At 48.6% G+C, this 13,155-nt stretch overlaps 1 protein-coding gene across 2 annotated transcripts in view; it reads right to left on the reverse strand.

Annotated features, from left to right (window-relative positions):
• Nucleotides 1-3,295: 3,295 nt before the first annotated feature.
• Nucleotides 3,296-13,155, reverse strand: part of LRRC43 (leucine rich repeat containing 43) — a 70,912-nt gene continuing 61,052 nt past the window's right edge. Inside the window, exon 11 of one of the 2 annotated variants that reach the window (XM_075341826.1) lies at nucleotides 3,296-3,534. In XM_075341826.1, the coding sequence (XP_075197941.1) occupies nucleotides 3,437-3,534 (98 nt within the window). In that variant the 3' untranslated portion in view covers nucleotides 3,296-3,436. The remainder of the gene's footprint in view (nucleotides 3,535-13,155) is intronic. The other variant, XM_075341825.1, reaches the window with a different exon arrangement.

Raw genomic sequence — 13,155 nt, forward strand, 5'->3', positions numbered from 1 at the left:
GAAATGAACATGAATTAAGAACAATAACCAAAATGCATAAACCTTAGGCATAGATTCCCGGGGGGTCAACCAGGAAGGGAGAGACCTAGAGGGAGGTTCCCCAACCCGTCTGAGCTAAGAGAGCCACCCACCTCACTCCCCAGTAGCCCTCCCACGGGGGTCAGTCCAGTGGGCACAGGCCCGTGCCAAAAGGAAACAAGGGAAAAAACAAAAAAAAAACAAAACAAAACAAAAAACCTCAACCACTAACTCCAAGTAAGGGGACCGGGCTCCCGCCAACCCCCTACCACCCACGGCATCATTGTGGCTACAGCCCCCCCCCCTTATGCAGCTCAACAGACCCAGAGGGCCGCAGATGACACAATGGACAGTCAGAGGCTTGCTGTAGAGAGAGTCACAGTATCACAAAGCATGCTCAGCCACTGGAACTCAGAGGGTATAAGAAATAGGCACCAACCAGGTTAAGAAGTGTCCTCAACGGTGAGCCGGGGAGGGGGGCGACCCGCGGCCCCTACCTCCTCTCCCCCCCAAAGCCCCACGCCCTCCACCCCTCACCTTGGACCACACGGGAGGGGGCGGCCCTTCTAACCTTTGCAAGTCCCAATCTGGGATACAGACCGCTGGAATGTCCAGTGCTTCACAGAACAGAGTGGTATCTGCTGGAGTGCGAAGGGTCGCCGATTTACCCCCTCTGCGCGCTGTTAGTGCAAACGGGTAACCCCAGCGGTATGGAACCTGGTGCTCCTTCAGGCTCGTGAGGAGGGGTTTGAGGTGCCGCCTTTTCTGGAGTGTGATGCGAGAAAGATCCGGGAAAAGCTGGATTTCCTTGCCATTGAACACAGGTGCCGTGCGCCTCATTCTAGCCTTAGCCATGATCAGTTCTTTGGTGGAGAAGTCGTGAATGCAACAAATGATGTCCCGGGGTTGGGTGGATAAATTCTTCGGCTGTAAAGCCCTGTGTGCCCTGTCCAGCTTGATGATGTTAGAAGGGGGAGCGTCCAACACTTCATTAAAGATGGATTGTAGTATGGAGTTTGTGTCCTCGGGCCCATCTGACTCTGGGACCCCCCTCACACGGACATTGCAACGGCGTCCTCTGTTGTCGAGATCCTCTATGTGAGACTGCATATCCTCCATTATTTTTTGTTGCGATGTTGCCAGTTTGTGTAATTCTGATACATGGGATCTGGTGATGTCATGCTCTTCCTCCAGGGATTCAATTCTGCCAGACAATTGCTGCAAATCTCTCCTCACTTCAGCTATTTCTGACCTGCAAGTTGCTTTAACCTCACGTATGAGGCATTGAAAGTCCTCTTTAGAAGGAAGTTTACTTATGAAATCATGCATGTCCTTATAGAAGGTGTCTGGCCCTTTAAGGTGAGCACCTGCAGTAATAGACGCTGGAGTTTTAGTCTGGTGCTGGGGAGGATGATCTCCACACCGAGGCCCAGAGGGGGGAAGCAGGCTGCTCTGTTCCCTGATATTACCAGCTGTAGCTGCAGTCCCTTCTTCTCCCGGCAGTGGGGAGGGCTGCCCCCCGACCTCCACCTTATCTCCCACAGCCACTATGTGCTCCTGGGCCTGCTGCTGCTGTGCCTGAGGATCCGATGCAGTGCAGGGCTGCTGAGCCAAGGCATCCCCTGTTGGATCTGCTGCAGAGATTCCTCCACTCCCCCCTGTGTCCCCGCTCACCCACTCCTCCTTCTCTTGCTGCTTAGCAGGCCGGGCCAGTGCCTCCATTTCCCCTCCATGCTCCTGGAAAGATGGCATCCGGGCCTCCCCTGGACCCTGTTCCAGGCCCAAGAAAGTATCCAGCGCCGTGGTGTGCAGCGGGGGGGCCACCGATGCCTGCTGCGACGGTTTAATCCTCCGTGGTCCCATCCTGAGAGCCGGTGAGTAGGTTTGTGCTTATGATAAGTGCTAATTTAGCTGAGGGTCAACAGGAGCTCCTCTTCCCCACGTCCACTCAGCTCAGCATCCTGGACACGCCCCCCTAAATTTCCTTTTTAACGGAGAAGTTAGTACATTGACCATCTATGGATTAAAGAATGATGATGTGACATCTACTTAGAATGTTGTGTTTTCACATGGATTTTGAATAAAGAATTAAGAGTTTATCCTGGAGCATGGAGTGCCAACTTTTTCTTTAGTTGGATTTATATTCAAGCCTTCCCAGGCTGTCAAGCAGTGGGTATGTCAAGAGTTCAAGCGCAGGTAGCTGTCCCATTTGTTTGTGCATACACATTACATGGTACAAAGTTCAGGTGCCCAATTCCTAGTTGTGAGTGACACATCCTCCCCCCTTCCCTCTGCGCTGCTGCAGAGGCTATGTCCCTAGTAGCAACAATACAGTCATGGCAGATAGTGTTAGTACCCTTGAAATTGTTCCAGAAAAGAAAGTACCGTATTTTTTCCAGAAAAGTATAGTAATTACACATGTTTAATTCCTTTATGTGTATTGGAATTGGAAAGTACCAAAGGATTTTGGGTCTCAATGTAGTGCCCAGTGTCAGAAAGTTGGGTTGCATCATAGGTCAAGGATCTTCAGCAGGACAATGATTCCAAACATAAGTTAAGAAGCCCCCAGAAAAGGATGAAAACAAAGTGCTGGAGAGTTCTATAGTGGCCAACAATGAGTCTGTATTTAAATCTCATTAAACACCTGTGGAGACATCTCAAAATTGCTGTTGGGAGAAGGCGCCTTCAAATATGAGAGACCTGGAGCAGCTTGCAACAGAACAGTGGTCCAGAATTCCAGTTGAGAGGTGTAAGAAGTGATTGATTGCAGTTATGTATTCCTAAGGGTGTGCAACCAAATATTAAAGTTAATGGTGCCAATAATTTTGCCTGCCCCATTTTTGGAGGTGGGTGTGAAATTATGTTGCATTTTCCTTTTACTTTTATTTCTGTGTTGTTCCAATGCGCACAAAGGAAATACCCATGCGTATAACAAAACTTTTAATTGCAATAACGTTCTGGGAGAAATAATTTATTTTCTGGAACCATTTTAAGGGTGCAAACCCTTTTGGCCATGGATGTATCTATCCAACCCCATCCGATTGATAACGGATCTTTACGACACAACTACGGTAGCACTATGCTAATACAGTATGTAATATGGGAGCCCATATGACCACTCAGGTGCGACCTGTCTTTGCCATGAATTGTTACTGAATTTGAGAATATTTCTTAGTTTGCATGTTGAATAATAAAAGAATAGAACTGATATAACCTGCAGTGAAGCAAAAAATAAAAAATAGCACTGGCATAAATCTACACACACATTCTGACACTGTACGTGGCTTGGAGAGTTAAAAAATAAGGTAGAGACTTCTTTGCACATCATGCAATTCAAATGTATTAACATAGGAGCTGTGCCACAGTAAATAAGCATCTGTTCTCAGTAGTCACATTGCTGGGCGACAGCAAACACGGCTCAGCACGCGAGCTGGACTGAAATCTCTACAGATAGGGCCATCAGGGGAGGGGACTCTTCTGTTGGTTTATTTTCAGCATCTTTTCGTTTTTCTTTTCCTGTTTAATACAACAACAACAAAAAAAGAAAACTGGATAAAGCTGAATAATATAACACATGAAAGTGGTCTCCAAATATAGAGCAGCTGCAGCCAAAATGTTCAAAAATATGTAAGCGGAAAGAGGTCTGAAAACATTACACTTTTTTTAAACTTATACGAGGACTATATTTAAAGAGTTAGAAATGCAATTTATTGGAATGAGAAATAATTTAGAAATGTTCACGAAAGGTAAAATTATGACATTATTAAATGCAACAAGGCCTCATTCAGACATCTGTGCTTTCACTCTCATCTTCTATTCTTGTTTTTCGTTGATAGAATATGGAACCATTATAGTCTATGGGGCTATTCAAATGTCCATGGTTTTTTTGGACTGAGCATCCCGTAAAAAAATGAGACTTGTCGTTTTTCAATTTGACTATGGGGAGATAAGGTATGCACACCAGTGACTATGCAAGGGGAATACATGAAATAGCAGAAACTGCTGTGTGAATACTGACTTGAAAAATCCAATAGCTATGTGCAAGAGTGAATATGTGAAAAATGGAATCTGCATTACTGCCATGAACATATGAATCAAAAGAAATTTAGCTACTGAATTGATCAATGCAATAGAGCCCCAACACTACGCCAAAGTATTTCTCTACGTTGGGGTCCCTAGCTTGTGTGTGTCCTCTCATGCAGTTAAAAAACCTACCGTGTATGGGAAGCTGAGACCCAGGCTATTTATGCGTATGATATGGATTGGCAATAGGTGTGGTTGGGGAGGGTTCACAAACAAAAAAATACTAACAAATAGGAATAACGTTTGGAACACCATTCTATTTGTTAGTATTTTTTTCGTTTGTGAACCCTCCCCAACCACACCTATTGCCAATCCATATCATACGCATAAATAGCCTGGGTCTCAGCTTCCCATACACGGTAGGTTTTTTAACTGCATGAGAGGACACACACAAGCTAGGGACCCCAATGTAGAGAAATACTTTGGCGTAGTGTTGGGGCTCTATTGCATTGATCAATTCAGTAGCTAAATTTCTTTTGATTCATATGTTCATGGCAGTAATGCAGATTCCATTTTTCACATATTCACTCTTGCACATAGCTATTGGATTTTTCAAGTCAGTATTCACACAGCAGTTTCTGCTATTTCATGTATTCCCCTTGCATAGTCACTGGTGTGCATACCTTATCTCCCCATAGTGATGTTTTTTTAGGTTTTTGCACCCAGTTCGGACTTAGAATGGTGTTCCAAACGTTATTCCTATTTGTTTTTCAATTTGAGTCACTGATCAAATTCACCCATTCAAGTCTGTAGGTCCTAGAAAAACTCAGACACCACCTTAGCTACATCCTAGTACTGTCTGTATTTCAGGTTTCTTTGCTATAAAAAGCTTTGAAAATCTACATCATCACTTAAAGGGCACTTACCAGGTGTAATATGCACACAGAACCACGAGCAGTTCTGGATGCATATTTCTAATCCCTGCCTATAGTAGCATAGATAAAGGGATCTTTTGAAAAAAGTATTTCTAAAGAGCCTTTATGATATGCTAATGAGGCTAGGGACAAGTCACAAGGGCGTTATTTCCCATGGCTAGTCTGCCCCCTTAGTATGTTAGTACGCTCCTGTGAGCAATGTCCCTTTATGAGGTAATAACTCTGCAATCGATAGTGGACGCCATTATTCGGCCCTGGATCACCATAAAGACCATTGGCATAACATGATCGCAATTGGGTTTTGGTGATCGGAGCAGAGAGGGATCCTCTCCCTCTACAAGCAGATCGATGTCGCTGTCATTATTGACAGCGACATCAGAGGGGGTGAATGCACGCGATCCGTTCTCGCACTGATCGTGGACGTTACACCAGGGTGTCAGCTAGGATACATAGCTGACACCCACTGACGATATCGCCGGCACTGCACATGAGCCAGCGCAAGTGTACTGTCATTACGGTGGTTTACGAACTCTGCACCGTACATGTACAGCAGATGTCGTGAAGGGGTTAAGATAAAATACTAATAATGTTTCTACCAAAATATATTCTCATAAAAGTAGCTTGATATTTAAAAGCTAGGAACATCTTTGACATAAAAAATAATTTATATTCTTTACATGTTTGTGGTTATTCTTATTTAAAGGGAACCTGTCAAGTGCAATATGTGTCGCGGGCGGAGGAGGGAGCGCTGCGCTCACCACGCTCGGGTCCGGCGCTGTTGCTGCTGCTGCTCGGTGGCTCGAGCGGTGGGCCGGATCCGGGGACTCGAGCGGCGCTCCCGCCCGTGAGTGAAAGGGTGTAGTTTGGGTTTGGGGACTTGGTTCGTGACGCCACCCACGGTTTGTGGTGAGGTTGGGACACCCCCGCTGCTCTGGACGGGGATCCTGGGAGCGATGATAGGGAGCAGCCGAGATGGTTCTCTCCCCTCCGTGGGTAGGGGGGTTTGTGGTCCCGGGGCCCGGTGAGGTGACTGGGAGGCAGGGTTGGCGAGGTGCAGGGTCGCAGGGGCAGCACGGTGCCAGACGTACTCACTCAGCCAAGAATGGATACAGAGTCTCCGGTAAAACAAACGTCTGGATGGATGGGTCCCGCAGCCGGCTGCTGTGGTTACCCCCGGAAGGTTGGTGGTGGCTGCCTTTCCCTGCACCTGTTGTGTATCTTCGGTCCCGATGGCTTCCCACCGGTAACCCGCTCCCCAGCTTGGATAGGTGCCGGAGGAGCCCCTTTTGCCCGCAGGCTCTGGCCCTGGGAATTCTAGCTGTGGCGGTAGCTGTATTTCCCTTTCTCGGTTTGGAGGGTTGCCTTCAGTCAGGTCTTTGCTGCTAGGAAACCCCAGAGGTTCCGGTCGCTAATGGATTTGACCGGTTTAACGGCGACTCCTAGCCTGGTCGAGGTCCGTAGGCCCTGCCGGTTTGTGCTGGCTTCTCTTCGCTCCCTGGTTCGGTACCGGCGGGCCACCGCCCGTCCCCGGTCCTACGGTTCCGCGTCAATCAGCCTCTCCTGCAGACGGCCACCACCGTCTGCCAACCTTGCTCTTGGTGCCCGGGCCACGAACCCGGACATGGTCAGTCTGCTCCTCTACTGCTACTTTCCTCCTCCTTCACTCTCCCTAACTTCACTGACTTCCTTTGCCGCCTCCAGGACTGTGAACTTCTCAGTGGGTGGGGCCAACCACCTGGCTCCAACCCACTTGGTGTGGACATCAGCCCCTGGAGGGAGGCAACAAGGATTTGTGTGTGACTGGTGTGCCTATCTCGGGGTGTGGGGTGTGTTGTTGCAGTACCTGTGACGACCTGGCTTGTCCAGGGCGCCACATTCCCCCTTGGTTAAATGCAGACCGTCCGCGGGCTGCCCATCCATCACCGGTTTTATTTTTGTAAAACTGTAAAAGAGGTAGAAAACATGTAAACAGTAAACACAAGTATTTTTATAAATCTTCCCATAACGGGAGGCACGGTACTTTTAACGTTACAACATATTTTATTAACAGTCGGCTTCCGCTCTCTCCCGCCCAAACAACCTGGCCCTGATGCTGCCCCTAAGAAGTGGGCAGCACCCCTTGACCCCAGTCCATATCCAGGCTGGCCGAGCGGGTACGGGTACGGTATTTCATACCCTACGGTCACTTCAGGGGACCCGCGTCCATGGGAAACCCCTGACCCCCGGAGGATGGCCACCGGTCCAGGTGGTGGCCGGGCCCCAGCCTACTCTGCTGCGGGCCCTTCCTCCAATCTGCCTCTCCGGAGGCGGCTATGGAACTAAGCCAATTATTTACATTCCACAAGTTTGTGGTTGCCCTGCTAGTTCTCGGGCTTGTCCGTAAGTAGTTCCTTACACACGGTGAAAAGGGTCCCTACGGGGGACAAACTTGTCGGCAATGGCCGGTTCAATCACGGTTGATAATCAGGTTAACATCGGTTGATTACTTTTCATTCATTTGACAACGGTACTGGTGGTCCCAACGGGGACAACGGTGCAACGGAGGGACCGCTGACTTTGGGGCAGCTACCACCGCAGGGGGTCGGCCCACTCAGGGACCGGACGGTACATCGCGTTCTCCTTCCATAAGCAGTGCAGCCCGGAACCGCTTGATCGCCGCCGTTGGAAACGGTGGCGGGGGCAGCGTGCTCGGAACCTCCTCCATCAGCTGCACTCTCTCTGGACCTCCAGCTGTGGTGCTGGCCCCCGGTTCCCACGCAATCAAGGCTGGTTCAGGAGCTTGGGTGGCCTGATCGCGACGCGGCACGGCCGCCGCGGCCCATTGGTCACGGGCCCATACCACGGCAACCATTCTGCGCATCTCCGCCTTCCAATCCAGCAGCTGCTGCAAGCTCTGCGCCCTCACCTTCAAGCAGAACCGGCCCAGCTCCCGCTCCAGCCTAGCAGCGGTCCCGGCAGGGAGCTCACCCGGGCCACAATCTTCAAAGGCTACTCCTCCTCGGTTCCCCCAGAGCTTAGACGCTCCGGTAGCGGGTGCTCCCGCGCTCCAGCCCGAGGGCGACGCCATCTCTCCATCCGCGTCCCCCCCTTGGTCTTTTCTCAGCACCTCCTCTTCATGGGCGGAGCTTCGGCTTTCGCGCCTCCACTGCTCGAGAACACGCTCGAGCGGGAAAATCTTCGCGCCCAAGATGGCGGCTTCTAAGATTTTTCGTCCGGACACCACCGGCGGGACACAAGGCGCACTTCTGCCAGCCGGCAGAACGGTAAGATCCTGCTCGTGACACCAAGTTGTCGCGGGCGGAGGAGGGCGCGCTGCGCTCACCACGCTCGGGTCCAGTGCTGTTGCTGCTGCTGCTCGGTGGCTCGAGCGGTGGGCCGGATCCGGGACTTGAGTGGCGCTCCCTCCCCGTGAGTGAAAGGGGGGTAGTTTGGGTTTGGGGAGTTGGTCCGTGACGCCACCCACGGTTTGTGGTGAGGTTTGGACACCACCACTGCTCTGGACGGGGATCCCGGGAGCGATGACAGGGAGCAGCCGAGATGGTTCTCTCCCCTCCGTGGGTAGGGGGGTTGGTGGTCCCGGGGCCGGTGAGCTGACGGGGAAGCAGGGTTGGCAAGGTGCAGGGTCACGGGGGCAGCGCGGTGCCAGATGGCACGGTGGTACTCAATCAGCCAAGAATGGATACAGAGTCTCCGGTAAAACAAACGGCTGGATGGACGGGTCCCGCAGCCGGCTGCTGTGGTTACCCCCGGAAGGTTGGTGGTGGCTGCCTTTCCCTGCACCTGTTGTGTATCTTCGGTCCCGATGGCTTCCCACCGGTAACTAGCTCCCCAGCTTGGATAGGTGCCGGAGGAGCCCCTTTTGCCCGCAGGCTCTGGCCCTGGGAATTCTAGCTGTGGCGGTAGCTGTATTTCCCTTTCTCAGTTTGGACGGTTGCCTTCAGTCGGGTCTTTGCTGCTATGAAACCCCGGAGGTTCCGGTCGCTAACGGATTTGACCAGTTTAACGGCGACTCCTAGCCTGGTCGGGGTCCGTAGGCCCTGCCGGTTTGTGCTGGCTTCTCTTCGCTCCCCGGTTCGGTACCGGCGGGCCACCGCCCGTCCCCGGTCCTACGGTTCCGAGTCAATCAGCCTCTCCTGCAGACGGCCACCACCGTCTGCCAACCTTGCTCTTGGTGCCTGGGCCACGTATCCGGACACTGTCAGTCTGCTCCTCTACTCCTACTTTCCTCCTCCTCCTTCAATCTCCCTAACGTCACTGACTTCCTTTCCCGCCTCCAGGACTGTGAACTCCTCAGTCGGTGGGGCCACCTGGAGGGAGGCAACAAGGATTTGTGTGTGACTGGTGTGCCTATCTCGGGGTGTGTTGTTGCAGTACCTGTGACGACCTGGCTTGTCCAGGGCGCCACATATGCACCCAGAACCACGATCAGTTCTGTGTGCATTTTGCTAATCCCTGCCTAACTGTCCCTGTATCTAGTAGCATAGATAAAGGGATCTTTAGAAAAAGTATTTCTAAAGATCCTCTATGATATACTAATGAAGCCAGCAACTAGTCGCAAGGGCATTACTTACCCCAAATAGCCACCCTCTTATCATGTTAGGATGCCCACAGGGGCGTGCTAAGATGCTATTCAATGTAGCATCATCAGTGGTGATATGCGTAGCTGTGTCTGCGATGAACGCTGAGCTGAATGCCCCACTTTGCTTTGCTTAGTAACCCGATGTGCACCTTGGCTACGTGTGCAGGGAGCCAGCGCTAAGCAGTGTACGCTGGTAACCAGGGTAAATATCGGGTAACCAAGCAAAGCGCTTTGCTTAGTTACCCGATATTTACTCTGGTTACCAAGCGCAGCACTGTTACACGAGTGGCTGGTGGCTGGTCACTGGCGAGATCTCTGATTATAGGCCACTAAGATCAAAAGGACCAAATAATCAGGTACGACGCACAAAAACACTTCCTCACTCGGTCAGGCAAATAGCCACTATACCTTATTGTTCTCAACAGTTATTCCAGGGAACCGCCCTCTACAATCTGTCTCAGAGATTCATTAGTCATATATGAGGAATAAACTGGTGAAAAAACACTACCACTTAATTATATATATATATATATATATATATGTAATTTCTTCTATCTCATAAATGACTATTATAGAAATGGAGTGATCTCACCACACGGCGGGCTTAGTATTTCATCAATATTCCATATAGCGTGGAAAAATGCTAGTTAGCCTCCTTGGCTCTCCTATGGCTCCATCCACATTATGAACCCGGCAGACATCATATAACTCCCACGTTTATATGATGTCTGCCGGGTTCATAATGTTGATGGAGCCATAGACGAGCCAAGGAGGCTAACTAGCATTTTTCCACACTATATGGAATATTGATGAAATACTAAGCCCGCCGTGTGGTGAGATCACTCCATTTCTATAATAGTCATTTATGAGATAGAAGAAATGACATATATATATATATATATATATATATATATATATATATATATATAATTAAGTGGTAGTGTTTTTTCAGCAGTTTATTCCTCATATGACTAATGAATCTCTGAGACAGATTGTAGAGGGCGGTTCCCTGATATAACTGTCTGTTGAGAACAATAAGGTATAGTGGCTATTTGCCTGACCGAGTGAGGAAGTGTTTTTGTGCGTCGTACCTGATTATTTGGTCCTTTTGATCTTGGTGGCTTATAATCAGGGATCACATTTTATATTCACGGTTTTATTGATTGGATATAATTTTAACAAGCACTATTAAAAGTTATATTTTAAGAGAAAAAAATTTCTTTCATGCTGTTCTACTCCTGCTATAGTGAATAATTGACCATTTGGAGGGATAATATATATTTTTTCATACAGTATCGTGCTATATTGGATCGCTGGCGAGATCTGCCTGATTGACAGCTCACCAGCGACCATGTAGCGACGCACCAGCGATCCTGACAACGTCGTATCGTGGTCGGAATCGCTGGTACGTCGTTTAGTGAGACGGTACCCTAAGTCTGCAATGGAAATTCAACACTGCCGTTTGTAATTCTGACTATTTCATACAGATAGAAACATATAACATTAGGAAACAGGACACAAAAACACAGACTATCTATTTTCCCTACATTATTTTCTTTTATTTCATAATAGGAAAGATACCGTATATGTTTATCTCCTGTTCAGATTCGATTATTGTTGATTTTCTGATTACATTTGCTGGAAATTTGTTCAAAACATTTTTCTTATGTACTAGATTTTCGGACTCGTAGAAGCGCGTTCACAATCAAAACGGCTGTCGTATAGCTATACTATACAAACTCCCTGACTTACCTGTATATTTTAGGCTGGAGCCACACAAGCATATGGCATCCGATGTGAGAGCAACGGATGCAATATGCTAATGACCCCTGCCTCCCGCTGTGCTGGAAGTGTAAACCAAGTGTTGTCATGCCACTGTGATCTGATCCTGCGATCGCAGCACAGCCTTGGAGTGGGAGGGATTAATCTTTCTATCTCCTCCATTGCCAGCTGTTGCAATTTTCGCACTGCACTCTGGTGTCATCTGAGTGCAGGGCGATGTTTCACTCGCAGCCATAGACTAGTATGGGTGCGAGTAAATACGGATTGGATTCCACCCGCAGCATGCTGCAACTATTTTCTCAGTCTGAATAGGGCTGAGAAAATAATCGCAGATGGGAACGGCCACACAGAGTAACAAGGGTCCAAGTGGAATGCAATTTTTGTTTATCACATTCCACTCTGACCGTTTTACTTGCCGTGTGTCCTAGTCCTTAAAGGAACCCAATAAAGACTGAAATTTTACTGCACATGGTGAATGCCGCTACATATTTTTCACAATTGATATATTTTCTGACATTGCCTTTTATCTTCTGCTTTTCAATTCTAAGATTGCGCTCCCTGTGTGTGATCTTTAGATACTTCCTGAATTTTATGGAAATTTTTAACATATTTAAAAGGTTTTAATCATCCCCCACCCTCTCAATATTCCCCTTCTTTCCTTAAGGGTAAGCAAATTAAGTTCTTTTAAGGCAATCTGTTGCTAGCTGTATGCTGCCCTAACAAGGAGCATTGTATTACCTGCTGGATTGCATCCAATAGCGCCGATTAAAAACAAAAACCTTTTTTCCTCTAGCAGCTTTCACGAGCCAACTATGTCCTGCGACCACCCAGTCCTCAGGAATCATTATCTGCAGCAGCTCTTTTAATGGGCATTTACATTGCAAGATAATAGTTACAACTCGTCGTATAAACAGGCTGCTGAATACCCGACAAATGAGATTTTTTAAATTATCTTTTGCTCAGCGTAAAACATTATCGCTCCTGGTGATGCATAGTCTCACACTGCCGAAAAGCATGGCATTCTGTGTGCACTAAGTGATCTATAACGCCATGTGCACACATTGAGTATTTGGTGAGAAGTGCAGTGGACAGGAGAGGTCTATAAATCCCATCCACTTTGCTGGAACTGTAAAACGCTGTGTTTATGATGCAGCAAAAATACACAGCATCAAAAACTCAGCAAAAGCTCATTGTGGGCACACAGCATGATGGATCGCTCAGTGTGCATCATTTGCTTTGGTCTGCTTGTTAAAACAGGCAAACGGCCGCTGAGCTAAAGGCCCATTTACACACAACGATATCGCTAACGATATGTCGTCGGGGTCACAGAATTCGTGACGCACATCTGGCGTCGTTAGCGACGTCGTTGCGTGTAACAGTTCAGAGCGAGTGTTAACGATCAAAAATACTCACCTAATCGTTGATGGTTGACACGTCGTTCATTTTCAAAATCTCGTTTGTCATTGTGGACGTAGGTTGTTTGTCCTTCCTGAGGCAGCACACATCGCTATGTGTGACACCCGAGGAACGACGAACAACAGCTTACCTGCGTCCTCCGGCAACAAGGTGGGCGTGTCGTTAATGTGACTGGTTTCCTCCCCTCTGCTTCTATTGGTCGGCCGCTGTGTGACGTCGCTGTGATGGCGCACGAACCTCCCCCTTAACAAAGAGGTTGTTCGCCGCCCACAGTGACGTCGCTAGGAAGGTAAGTATGTGTGACGGGTGTTAGCAATATTGTGTGCCATGGGCATTGATTTTGTAGCGTGTAAATGGGCCTTTATACCTCAAGTTGGTCCGTGTAACTGACCTTTAGCTTAT

Source organism: Anomaloglossus baeobatrachus, chromosome 1 (genome assembly GCF_048569485.1).
Source record: "Anomaloglossus baeobatrachus isolate aAnoBae1 chromosome 1, aAnoBae1.hap1, whole genome shotgun sequence".
In the NCBI taxonomy this organism is placed as follows: Eukaryota; Metazoa; Chordata; class Amphibia; order Anura; family Aromobatidae; genus Anomaloglossus; species Anomaloglossus baeobatrachus.